The 12,985-nt window shown below is 53.2% G+C and overlaps 1 protein-coding gene across 24 annotated transcripts in view; it reads right to left on the bottom strand.

Annotated features, from left to right (window-relative positions):
• Positions 1-3,936: 3,936 nt before the first annotated feature.
• Positions 3,937-12,985, bottom strand: part of UBR4 (ubiquitin protein ligase E3 component n-recognin 4) — a 139,632-nt gene continuing 130,583 nt past the window's right edge. For all 24 annotated transcript variants that reach the window (XR_012425209.1, XM_015441762.4, XM_015441781.4 and 21 more), the window contains 4 exons: positions 11,782-12,006; positions 8,216-8,306; positions 7,031-7,193; positions 3,937-4,323 (listed from right to left, as the gene is read on the bottom strand). Coding sequence is in view for 23 of the 24 variants with exons in the window: in XM_015441762.4 (XP_015297248.2) it covers positions 4,259-4,323; positions 7,031-7,193; positions 8,216-8,306; positions 11,782-12,006 (544 nt within the window). In the remaining variant the exon portion in view is untranslated. The remainder of the gene's footprint in view (positions 4,324-7,030; positions 7,194-8,215; positions 8,307-11,781; positions 12,007-12,985) is intronic.

The raw sequence follows: 12,985 nt of genomic DNA, 5'->3' as shown, positions 1-12,985 counted from the left end.
CTGCCCTGACGTGACCTATGACAGGAGGAGGAAGGGGTATGACCCGGAGCAGGAGCCCGGCTGGAGCCCTGACTTGGGCACTCCAGCCTGGGTCTGAGCCAGCTCTGCCTCCAGCATGTTCCAGGGCCTCAGCCCAGCCTTGCTGCAGGAACAGCGAAGGGCAGGAGATGGTGGGGAAGGGCCCTCATGGGCCCACCTGCTCCAGCCTGTTACTGGAATCAGGTTTGGATTTACTGCCCATCATCCCAGAGTTAGGCATAGCGTTGTGGAGATAGCTGACTGTTTCTTGGGAGATCCTGACATAGACCCATCATTCAGCCAACAAATACTCCCCGAGTGTCCTCTATGCACCGAGCACTGTTCTAGGCACTGCAGATGCAGCAGGAAATAAAGGAAAGCTACTAGCAGGACGCAGCTGAGGGAGATGAACAGGCGAGCTGACCACAGCTGCATGAGGCCGGCGGAAAGCACTGAAACAGGGCAGGCAGGGGCAGAGAGGGCCCCGGAGCGCACTGCTCTCCCACACTGGGGCTCAGGGGCATCTCTGAGACCTGAGTGGAGGGAGGAGAGGAGCCATGCAAACATCTGGGCTAACGGGACAAAGAAAGCCTGGGCAGTGGATGTGTGCCCTGTGCGAGGGGACAGCAGGGAGCAAGTGTGTGGAGCGGGGGATGAGAGGGAATAGGGAGGAGGGAGGCTGGAGAGGGTCTGGGAGCCTGGGAGGTAGTTTAGCTGGCCTTCAAAATGTGAAAGTGAAAAGAGTTTCAGAGGCAACCGCCTGCAGCGTTTTTAAGTGACTGTTCCGGGTGCTTGGAGAACGGACTACAGAGCGGGAGGAAGTGGGAGATGCAGGAGCTGGGTCTGGGTGCAAAGGTGGTGGGAAGTGGCCAGCTCTGGGCTACATTCTGCAGCCTAGAGAGCAGAGTGAGTCTCTTCTGGCTCCTCCCAGTCCCCTAAAGGGACCCCATGCTGACAGCCAAGCACAGACTAGGTGCCCAGCTGAGGTTTGCTAAGTGACCAAAGAGGATGGCCATAGCAACCAGACACGAGAATCTGGCCATGGGCAGGTTGGAGCTGGGGGTGGACCAACCCGGCCACCCACCTAAGGAGCATGTCAGCCACAGCCTGTCCCCCATGCTGATCTGTCTACACTCCACACTGCCACCTCACACCTGTCCTGGAACCCCTCAGTTCTGACTCTCTCCTCTCCATGAGGACAGAGCCTGTTTGGTGCACGCTGTGCCCTCCGCCTCTGTTAAGTCCCTGGCACCGAGGAGACACTTGCTACATCCTGGAAGGAACAAATGAAGTCGCATGACCCAGAGTAATCTTTGGAGTCCCACAGACCGCTCAGCTCCTGACTCCCTAGCAGGCCAGTTACCTCCTCTGGGGGCCGCCTCCCCATCGCCAAGGCGGAAATTCCAGCACCTAATGTACAGGGTTGATGCAGGAGTGAAATGCAGAGAACAGAGCACAGCCCCTGGTGTCCCAACAAACAACCCTGGGGAGGGGAGGTGCAGGCAGGGGGCCTCCCTTTTCACCTCTAAGAGCAACAAACTTGGACAGCTGGGCGCCAGGGCGGCTGCTGACTGAGGAATGCCAGAGGCTTCAGCCGTTCTACAAGGAAGGTGTTGACACTGCCTCCCCAACTTTATAGCTGAACTCGAACTTTATAGGATTAAAAGTGCAGCTATCATTAGGCGTAGGCAGTCCAGAATCAACTTAATTCCCCAACAGGGGCTGCCTATTGAGAAAGACAGGGACCCAAGAAACAATGGGCCCAGATACTGGTGTGGGACAGGAGAGGGCTAAGTGGCTTTTTCTTCGGTGCCCTTCTATGCTCCTTTCGTGAGACCTGGGCCTGGAGAGGTGTGGCTCCCTCCCCAGACCAGCCTCCACTCCTGCCGGAGCCCAGACCAGCCTCCACTCCTGCCGGAGCCCAGACCAGCCTCCACTCCTGCCGGAGCCCAGACCAGCCTCCACTCCTGCTGGAGCAGGCCAAAAGCACCCCCTGGAACCTGTTGCAGACCTCATGGTTGCCGTGTCAGCAGCCTGTCTGGGGCTATGGCAGCGCCACTAGAAGCATCCCTGTGCAGACACCAGGAAAAGCTCTACCAGTGAAAACAAGATATGTTTGGGCTGGGGCCAACATCCTCTGAGGCCTTTGCAAGAAATAAAAAAATGCACGGCAGACAAAAATAAGCAAACACCTTGTAATGAGCTTTGGTGACTCCACCTTTGCAGGCCAGAGCAGCAGGCCTCGGGACAGCTTCTGAAGGCACCAGGTCCACTCTCACTGCCCTGAAGTGTGATGATGGACGTGCTGAGCCTCCCTGAGCCACACGAAGCAGCGAGGCCAGTCTCCGCGCAGCGGACCCCATGCCACCAGCTCACCTGGCTGCTCCCCACGCTCCCTCCCTGCTTCGCTGTCCGGATGAGGCTGCTCCACTTTATTCCTCACAAGGGGGTGATGTAACAGTGAACACAGACTCCTGAACACCTGAATCGGTCTCTCGAGACCAACAGAAAGTGACCAGCACAGACACACAGCGGGCGCAAGCCCGGGGCATTCCTAGTGTGAGGCAGAAGTGTGCCGAGACCAGGGTCTCCATCGTCCTCACCCGGGGCATGGGTGCCTCCTTCAGACTAAAACAAATTCACTAACAGTAAGAGAAGCTACTAGTTTCTACATGGCAGGCAGATTAGCTCGTGGAAACCTCAGCACCCTCCCGCCACAGAGACATTCCCATTTGACAGGTGAGGAGACTGTGGACACAGCAGGCAGTGGAGCTGGGATCTGAACAAAGGAGTGAGTGCCTGGCCGCGCTTCAACCAGGCTGCTCCCCTCCCTGGAGCCATGCCAGTCCCTCAGAAGCCCGGTGTCCCCAGCACAAACACCAAAGTGTGCTCGTGCAAGCCAGCACATGCATGCTCTGGTCTGCCAGGGCTTCCAGCTGGGCCCTTGCCACAAACGCCTTTGTCTCTCCAGCTCAGTCCAGGCATCACACTCATGCCCGCCTGTGGCTGTTCGGTCAGAGGCTCTGGGGAGGGATGTGAAATCCTGGCTGTGGAAGTCTACAGGAGCCCAGAGGCCACCCCCAGTCCCAGACAATCTGGCCTGAGGAGTGAGCCACAGAAACTGGACATCCAGACAGAGGAGGCGACGTCAGTTGGCTGAGTGGCCCACAAAGAAAAAAGGAGACAGGCATGAGCGAGCCCTCCCTCCCACGAGGGGAGCCTTTTCCCGAAGTCTGGGGAGAGGCCCTCGGGAGTCCTGCTGCCCACGTGTGTAGGGGAGCAGGTCTGAGGTCTCCAGGAGCGGCAGCCACACTGGTCAGGACATAGCTTCGGAGGCACAAACCTGACAACTCCACAGCCCCTGGCTGGGAGCCCTTGGGTGAGTGGCTCTGGCTCCTGGGCCCTTTCTTGAAGAGATTAGAAATAAGATACACTGGGTGCCTGGCATGTCGAGAGCAGCCACTCTCTTTATCCTGATCCTAAGTCTGCCCCAGGCCCTCTCTTAACATGACAACCCTGGAGAGAAGTCACCAAGGGATTCCCGATTCACAGCAGCATGAGAACGTCAAATGCTCCCCAGGCCTCTGTGGTCCAACAAGACCGTGCCCTACTCCACCAGCCTTCCTTCGGCCGAGGGCGTGGAAAGCTGTTCCACGTATCTTTGGGTTCCAGCTCTTAAGGCCAAAAAATTAAGAGCAAGGCATGGGCTTTGTTTTGGGAAAAATCAGAGCGATCAAATGTGGTGTCCCAACTTGCTGGCCAAGAATAGACAGGTTCCACTTAGCACTGACAACAGGCCTGGAGACAGCGATTCTGACACGAGTCTTCCCGGGCTGACGCCGGAAACGGCTGTGCATTCAAGGGAAACCATTTGGCCTGCACCACTGAGGAGGAGCTGCAGCAGCAGGCTACACCTTCTTTTTCAATGTGTATTAAGTCATTTGTTTATTTCTCAAGATGTGCAAACTCAAGTATGAAGTTGGCCGGGACAACTCATGGCTCCTAGGTATGTACAGGCCCTTTGATGGCTTGGGTTACAGACAACTTCATAGCTAGTGCACCACACACACGAGATAAAACAGGAAGCCTAAAAACCCCAAGCCACACCAAGAAAAATGAGAGAGGGGAGGGCGGGGTAACAATGCAGCATCCGCGGAGGGAACTCAACGCACAAGGAGGGAGAACAGAGGGTGGAAGGCAAGCCAGCTTCGTCTTCGCCACTGCAGCTGCTGTGTGGTGGTCAAGGGACTGAGTTCAACAGGTCCTTCAGGAAGCTCTCTGGATCGGTGATTTCTGATAAAAGACCTGTAAAGCACAGCGGGCAGAGGTGTGTCAGGGGCAGACGTGCAGCCCCCATTCCCCCTGAGTCACGGCTGCCGCATCGAGCAGAGAACACACTGCGGCCCGAAGCTCTGGCCTGGCTGCTCACTGGACAGCAGCATGACCGGGGAGGCAGTCATTGAGCAAAACCCTGTTCCGCAGCAGCAGTCCTGTTTCAGAAGCAGGCACTGCTGCTGGGGGTGAAGTGGAAGAGGCCACACCTGGCTCAGGGACACCCAGGGATGTGCAAATCCACTGACTCCCAGTGCAAAATGGAAGCTGGGTTCTGAAAGGAGAGGGCCTGCCGTCTACCATCTTCTCAAAGGGATCTGGGACCAGAGAAAGCCCTGCCCCTGAGGGCTGGGAGGAGCAGCGCAGGGTGGCAGGACCCCAGCTTCTTCTGAGCTCTGATCTGATGATGGGTCCTGGGCTCCTCAGCAGGTTGTCAAAGCTCAGGAGCTCCATTTCCTCAGCCATCAAACGGAGACAGGGAGAAGCCCTGCGGCCCCACCGTGGGGGCTCAATGAGGCCCTTCATGTGCCTCACTCACAGAAGGTGCTCATGCTGCACAGAGGCCTTGGTGGCCCCACCCCTCTGTCACTGAGCAGGGGACAGGAGACGCCGGAGCCACATGTAAAACAGCCGTGGAGCTGCTAGCCCCAAAGGCCTGGCGGCATCCGAACTGAAGTCATCGCCCAAGCATCTGGGCTAATGGAAGAGAGAGCGGCTCAGACTATCCCCGTTTGGCTTTGGAAGGTGTTTTTGTTCTCACATTTGAACAGGGTGTGTCTGTTGTTCTGAAATTTTCTAACAGCTTAAACAAAGTAATAAAGGGGTGCTGTCAAAACGTGACCTAGGAGTGGAAGGCACGGAGGCTCGCTGCCCGGCAAGGGCTCTGGCTCTTCCCGGCTGCAGGCCAGGGGTGCTGCCAGCAGCTCAGGGCTGGTGTGGAGCCCGAGCCCAGGGGACCCTCCTTCCCCTGCCCACCTCCTCCTCCTCTCACTAGCTCCAACTTCCACAGTCACAGTGACACAGGCTCATGCAACAGGCACAGGGCCCAGCACTGAGGACTTGAGCAGCCCACCTGGTCCCAGGGCTGACTTTCTGGGAAGAACATGAGGCATGTGCTAAGGTATGATGCTGGTGAAACGTCTAGGCTGAAACAGAGCCAGTGGGAGCTGTAAAGAGGTGGTGGAGTTAACAAACACACGGAGGTGAGCAGTGCTAGCACAGGCCCACCCAGACGCAGAGGCAGGCACCAAGCCGACGAAGGCCATCCCAGCACAGAGCTTCCACTGAGGCCACTGCAAGGGGTAGCCAACGTGGAGGCACAGAGCTTTGTGGAAAAATCTGTCAGCTGGCTCTGAGCTGGGAAGAAAGAGGAATTCACACTGAGCAACCCTCCGGCCCTGTAGTGGGTCTCATTCCCAGAGGATGACAAGATAGAGAAAATGTTAGCAGAGGCGTTCTCCTAAGAGTGGGATCTGGGGGCGATTGTTCTCCTTTAGACTTCACAAAATTCCCACGATGGGGCCGGGCGCGGTGGCTCAAGCCTGTAATCCCAGCACTTTGGGAGGCCGAGGCGGGTGGATCACGAGGTCAGGAGATCAAGACCATCCTGGCTAACATGGTGAAACCCTGTCTCTACTAAAAATACAAAAAACTAGCCGGGCGTGGTGGCGGGCGCCTGTAGTCCCAGCTACTCGGAGGCTGAGGCAGGAGAATGGCGTGAACCTGGGAGGCGGAGCTTGCAGTGAGCCGAGATCGCGCCACTGCATTCCAGCCTGGGCGACAGAGCGAGACTCCGTCTCAAAAAAAAAAAAAAAAAAAAAAAAAAAAAAATTCCCACGATGAACACCAGAACAAAGTGAAACAAGTTCACAAAAGAGTCGGCAGGTTTGGTGACCTGTGCTTTGGCTCTGGGGAGCTGACCTTTGTAGGGAGGGTGTTCTGATGGGGGCTGTAACGCCACAGCGCCCACAACCTGACAGGGCACTGTCTCTTAACCCTAGGTGGATTTCCCAGGCATGGGCCAAGTCACCTCCCTCTGCTGTCCCTTGGTGCTTGGTTATGAAATCCAAAACAATTCTAATGTGTTTGTTCGCAATTAGAATGATAAATTTGTTATACAAAGAATTTCAATTTTACTAGCAGTGGGATAAGGAATTGTCGGACCACAACCCCCACACCCACAGTTCAGAGGGGCCCTGCTCGCTCGCCCATGTCTCCCTCAACTGTGACCTAAGACGCGGGAGGAAGACGGCGCATTGCAATTTGCGTGTGAATTCTCTGAACTGCCGTTAAAAAACAGACTCAAACAGGGACCCTACCACTTTCTAGCTATGTTCCCCTGGCCACTCATTTGATCTTCAGAGCCTCATTTACCCCATCTAGAAAATGGGGATAACCAAAGCTCCTGCTTCATATAGGGCTGCCGCGAGGGCTGAGATCATGTACAGTGAACAGACCATGCCTGGGAAAGAGGGAGTGCTCAGTACATGTTAGAGCTGCTGTTCTTATTATTGGTGACTTGCTATGTAGGCATCTTTCCCAGGGCTTTTGGTGGCAGCAGACAGGCTGGCCCATACTGCGTTTCCTCTGGTTGTGAAAATAAAGCTACGGCTGGCCCCACTGAGGAAGACGCGGGGCTTTGCTGCCGAGGATCTTTAAAAGAGAAAACTCTGACACTAACCGGCCACATCGAGGAACTCTGAGAAGGTCTCCACTGGCATGAACTCCTCCTGGAAGGTTTTCAGGGCTTTGTCGGCAGCTTCGTAGATGGGCATGTCGTTGTGGCGGATGTACTCAGCGAGAGAGCAGGACCAGCCTCCCTCTGTGTTACTGGTAGGCACCTTCTACGAGAATCAACAGGAGACAGAAAGGTGGGTGACTGCTGCCTCATCTTCCACCTCAAGTCAGTCAGGCCATTTCAACCCCTCAAAGGACGGCCCTCCCAACCTACACCAAAGCATACCAACACACACCCTAGAGCGCGTGTTTTGTCTCCAGGAACAACAAAATTTTACGTCATTCCTCTTAGGGCCCCCTTATTAGGCACTGAACCTACAGGTTCCAAGTGGCTGCATTCCTTCCCCATACACTTCCCATCCACATTCCCCAGAGCAAAGGGACTTGTCGACGTGCTTCCATGAGCTGTTTCATTCCAATGACGAAAGGAACCAACTCAAAAACTCAGATTCTCTCCGGAGAGGACTGTCCTGTTATAAGCTGGCTGTGGTAGGTCAGACTCACTCAGGGCAACAGAGCTGATCCCAATAGCGCGGCAAGAGCAGCAAAGACAGACTCAGGAGGGAAGGTCTTCCTGCACAGTCGAGCCTGGAGCAGGCTCAGGAGCAGGTGACGGGAGTGATCTCAGCTACAAATGTGGGCCAGGTGCAGTGGCTCACACCTGTAATAGCAACACTTTGGGAGGCCAAGGCAGGTGGATCACTTGAAGTCAGGAGTTTGAGACCAGCCTGACCAACATGGAGAAACCCCATCTCTACTGAAAATACAAAATTAGCCAGGCATGGTGGGAGGCGCCTGTAGTCCCAGTTACTTGGGAGGCTGAGGCAGGAGAATCACTTGAACCTGGGAGGCGGAGGTTGCAGTGAGCTGAGATCACACCACTGCACTCCAGCCTGCGCAACAAGAGAAAACTCCGTCTCACAAAACAAAACAAATGTACCTCACAGACAAAGGCTCCAGGCTGCCAGTGCCAATCCCTCCCACAGCTGGGGTTGTTTGTTTCTAGGAACAAAGCACCCCCAGGCCAGCGGAGGAGCAGCCATGTGGGTGCTGAGGCAGGGTCAGGGACAGAAGTGCACACATTTTACATTCTTGCCAAAACCCACTGGGCCTCTGACAGCCTCCTTACCTTAAACATGTTGTAAATGAGATCGACGAGGGCCCAAAAGAGAAGGGAAGAACGGTAAGCGGAATAGTCCTTCACTGCCTTATCTGTCAGCCTGCAAAAGAAAATCCAATTCCATCACATGAAGTCCCTAGGAGGACACTCACAAGGACAGAGCAAGGCATTCTGGGAGCAAGGAAGAGTCACAGTGGTCTATGCATCTTGGAGTTCCAGGGACTTGCCTTCTGCTTGGAAAAAAGCAGCTGTGGGCAAGAACCTCTGGAGCCCTGGGACCCAGAAGTTTATTGTTCATAAAAATGCTCCATGAAGCTGGGCGCAGTGGCTCAAGCCTGTAATCCCAGCACTTTGGGAGGCCGAGACAGGCGGATCACAAGGTCAGGAGATCGAGACCATCCTGGCTAACACGGTGAAACCCCGTCTCTACTAAAAAATACAAAAACCTAGCCGGGCGAGGTGGCGGGCGTCTGTAGTCCCAGCTACTCGGGAGGCTGAGGCAGGAGAATGGCGTGAACCCGGGAGGCGGAGCTTGCAGTGAGCTGAGATCCGGCCACTGCACTCCAGTCTGGGCGACAAAGCGAGACTCTGTCTCAACAAAAAAAAAAAAAAAAAAAAAAAAAAAAAAATGCTCCATGAAATTCATCTGATTCTCTCAGTGCTCATCTTCCAGATCAGGGTAAAATGGAACCAGGGGAGACATCACCAGGGCAGACGTGGCAAACACAAGGCTACTGACTTAAAGAAAGGCAAAGGATTCCTATGTATCCCTTGTGTTTGGGCCCCCACAAACTCTTGGAATTTGATGGACCCTAATAAATGAGGTAGGAAACAAGGTTCTAATTCAGTCTTTACGCTCCCATTAGGAGAAATTTCTTAAAAGCCAGCAGACCCAAACCAGTCAAACACAGTAACTTGTCAAACTTGTGCTGTGTTAAACGGCAGCAAGCTGCTAGGAAGCTGGTGTTAAGCAATGGTAATGTCTAAGATGGAGCATGCAGCCACCCTGACATCACCTAAATCCTGGGATAATCCAAGTTGCTCACCACACCCCGTTGTTTCTAACCAGTATCGTTGCTACTTAATCTAATGATTCAGTTCAGGATTGGAGATCAGCCAGTTCCTTGGAATATGGGGGGTGGTGGTGGGGTCGTGGGGGGGGTGGGGAACGCCTCTAACAACGTCCACTGCATTCTCAGCAGGCACTCTTGGTTTGAGGGATGATTACAGCAGGTAGAGCCAGTATGAAATACAGAAAGACCAGGCTCCCCTCGGCTGGAACACATCCCATGACTAAAGGGACATATATTAAATGTTTAGTATTAAAATGCATGGATATATAAAAGAATCATAAAAATAAGACAACATAGATGGTATTTATTATAGAAGCTAAAACTATATGGGCCTCAAGTGAAGGGCTGCCTAGCATGAGACAGGCCATCCACACCTGCATTCAATAAATAACTCACAAAAGACTAATAATAATAATGGGGACAATTCCCTCTCTACTAAAATATGCTTCCTATGGCCTCCCTCTGCCCCAGTACCTTCCCGAGCCCCCACTTTCTCTCCTGCATACATGTGACGATGCTGCAGCCTAAAGTCCTAGAAGGTGGACCCGTGAACTAGGACAAGAATCCATTTCTCTGCAGTTCTTTACCCTGGCAGATAAGGTAACAGATCAAGTTCCGACAGATGCCTGAGAACGTCCCAGGTTTCTGTAGTTGCAAGTTCCTGGCAGAGGAACTTTTTTTCTGAATGTCAAATGTGCAGAAGAGGCCAGCTTCTGCTGAGCTACATTTCTGTGTCTCTGCTACTACTCCTTACCCCATGACTTACAGGACTTAGGACAAAGACTGCCGCCAGTGAGGCTGCCCCAATGCCAGGATGATACCTCTAAACGCCCTTCCAGCCGTGGTCTCTTCCCAGTGGGTCTCCTCCCAGTATCGGGCAAACTCACAGTGCCTTTCCTAGTCTCCTTGATGAGTGCCGGGTTCACAGCCCCAGACCATGGCCATGTTTGGCCCTTTGCTGTGGCTGTTCTGCTTTGGTAAGCAGAAAGCTTGAGTGACCCTGCCCAACTTAATTATTTAAGGCCAATTAGTAAAGGTGACTAAACTGCTACAGAGAAAACAGCAACTCATGAATGTAGCTCACACTGGATTTCCTAATTAAGCTGTGACCAAATCAGCTTTTCCTTAACTGCCTGGGACAGTAATGAATGCTAGTCTCCTAACTGAGAGCAAAACAGCTCCTGTGGGTTCCGATTTCACACCCGCCTTGGAGAGACTGTGCCCAATAAACGGCCGCTCTTTTGCATGGATGCAGCAAATGGATGCAGGCCAAGCTTGACTTCTCAACTTAGTATTCTCAAGATCTAACTTTTGATTTCCAGCAGTTAGTTAACTATTAATTCAGGCTCTTGGGAAATACTGGAAAGTGGTATGTTAGGAATGGGGGCAGGGGTTACCTAGGAATCTAACAAGACTTGCCCCTCCCACTCTCCAGTGACAATTTGGTACAGGCCAGATTCAACAGTACAGCTCCAACCTGGTCTCTCTGGGGGCATGAAGTGCCCACAGAGCAGAAATGCTTGATCAATTAGGGCTAATGGACATAAAGATACCAGGTGTGCCAATGAGGGCACACGCTATTTCCACTTGGCTTGTCTTTATCATGGCCCTAAAAGTTTCCCTCTGCTCCCTGGCTGGCCTACAAATGTGGACATGATCCCACAAATGCTGGGCTAAAGCAGTATCACAAAAATCACAAAACCGATCTTCTAGAAATGAAGCAGAGGCACATTTCACTCGAGGGACAGAAGCAAACTGCCAAACCCAAAGCCTGCTCTGTAGCTCCCCACGACAGGCAGAGACTGTGTGGGGCCACTGGCAGCCTGAGTGGTACCCATGGAGTCTCCCCTGCGCACAGCAATCCATGTGGGTCCTCAAAGAGATGCTGTGGTGGTTGTTTACAGCTGTTTCTCTCGATACCATCAGACCCAAATCACAGCCCAAGGTCATAAATCAAAGACCACTTCCTTTCTGACACGCTCTTTCTTGGGGAGGTGTCCACATGTACAGGAGAGTGGTCTAGAAGAAGAAAGGTTCATGGACTGTGGGACGCATGGGATAGGAATGTAACCAAGAAGGGAGAGTGAAGACGAGTTTTTAATTATTAGAAAATACCCCATGTGGCCACACTGAAACTTTCCTGGCTTATGCCAATGCCAGCAAGATTTGGAAAACCTGATTACTGTTCTCAGCCCTGGCAGCTCCGATCGTCTCATTGGTTGTACCACCCAGTGCCTGGCTGCCTTCCTCTCCAACATTTTCTACAGTAGGTAAGCCTGCCTCTACCTTTGTAGTAGCTGAACATAAAACCTGGAAATGATCAGGCAACCTCCAGCTATCAGCTTAGACTCTTGACATGACAGACTGAGAAGGGAGAAGGGCTGGTGTCCACTGCCGCAGTCACAAAGCATGCCTCCACCTAGCACATGCGTACCGCTAAGCAGCTTTTCAAAACTGATTATGGGAAATAGTGAGCAGCAGCTTCCCGAAGCAGGTACTGACCTGGTGGCTCCACCTGGAGCCACTGCCCGGGCCTGTGAGGTCACCAGCAGCCTCCGCAAGATTTCCACACGTGTGGCTCTCCACTGCTCAGGGGACAGGATGTGAAGGGCCAGGACCGTGAAATAGTGGGGCCCGTCCACTTCAAAGGCACTCTCCACCCACTTCTCCTTGGGCTGTTCGAGAAAGCCTTGGAGGTTCTTCTCTTCTCGGGAAGTTGCTCGGGTTCTAGAAGAAAACAGGCACGATAAAATAAGAGCAGGGTGGAAGCAGGACCCGGCAGCAAGAGCAGGAAGAATTTGCTCAATTTGTCATTGTCTTGTGACATTTGCTGAACGCTTGGATGACTGAACACCCCCCACCCATCCTTGACTACTCCTCCCACTCCCTCTGACAATCCATGATCCATGCCCTTCTTCCCCTTCCAGGCCCTTCTTTGTGGCATCTTCCCTTCTTCCCTGGCCCCCGCTTCTAGCTCCCACCCCAGCTCTGACACAATTCCAAGCAACTACTGGCTTCTGAGCACCATGTATCAGGGACATTCACAATCCCGCCAACATGGAACTGTGCTAGTAACTCCAGAGGCCCAGAAAAGTGAAGTGACTTGCCCAGTCACCAAGCTAGTGAGTAATGGGGTCAAAACATGAATCAAGATTCCCTAGCGGGTCCACAGCCTGACTCCCCCTTGCTCCACATAGTCTTGTTATGTTTACATAGTTTGCACTAAATTTGCATGTGGTTCCTTTCCTAGGCTCCCTCTTCCGGTTTGTCTTCTTATGATCTAGGTCCTCCCGCCTTCGTGAGAACAGTCTCTCCCAGATGAGCGCGGCTTCTTGTCCTCATGTGTCCTAAGTTGCAATGATGATGATGATGACCACAGCAAACTCAGTGCCAGGCACTGCTCTAAGTGCTTTATAGGGATTACTTCACTGGGTATTCACAAGAACGCTATGGGACAGGTGCCACCACTATCCCAATTTTAAAGAAACAGAAAACTGCAGTACGCAGGAGGTAAGGATTCTGCCAAAGTCTCACATCGTGGAAAGAACTGGGCTCTCAAGCCAGGAAGCCTATCCATCTTAACCCTGCCTCCTTCCCCATGCTGAAGCTTTGACATTTGACGGAGTCAGCACTGAGAGGTGACTTAAGTCCTTCCTGATGACATGCTTCTGGGTACACTCTCTCCTTAGAACCTGAATGGTGCTCT

This window comes from Macaca fascicularis, chromosome 1, assembly GCF_037993035.2.
Source record: "Macaca fascicularis isolate 582-1 chromosome 1, T2T-MFA8v1.1".
NCBI classification, from domain to species: Eukaryota; Metazoa; Chordata; class Mammalia; order Primates; family Cercopithecidae; genus Macaca; species Macaca fascicularis.
Note: the sequence above shows the minus strand (reverse complement) of the source record. Positions and strands in the feature narration are given on the sequence as shown.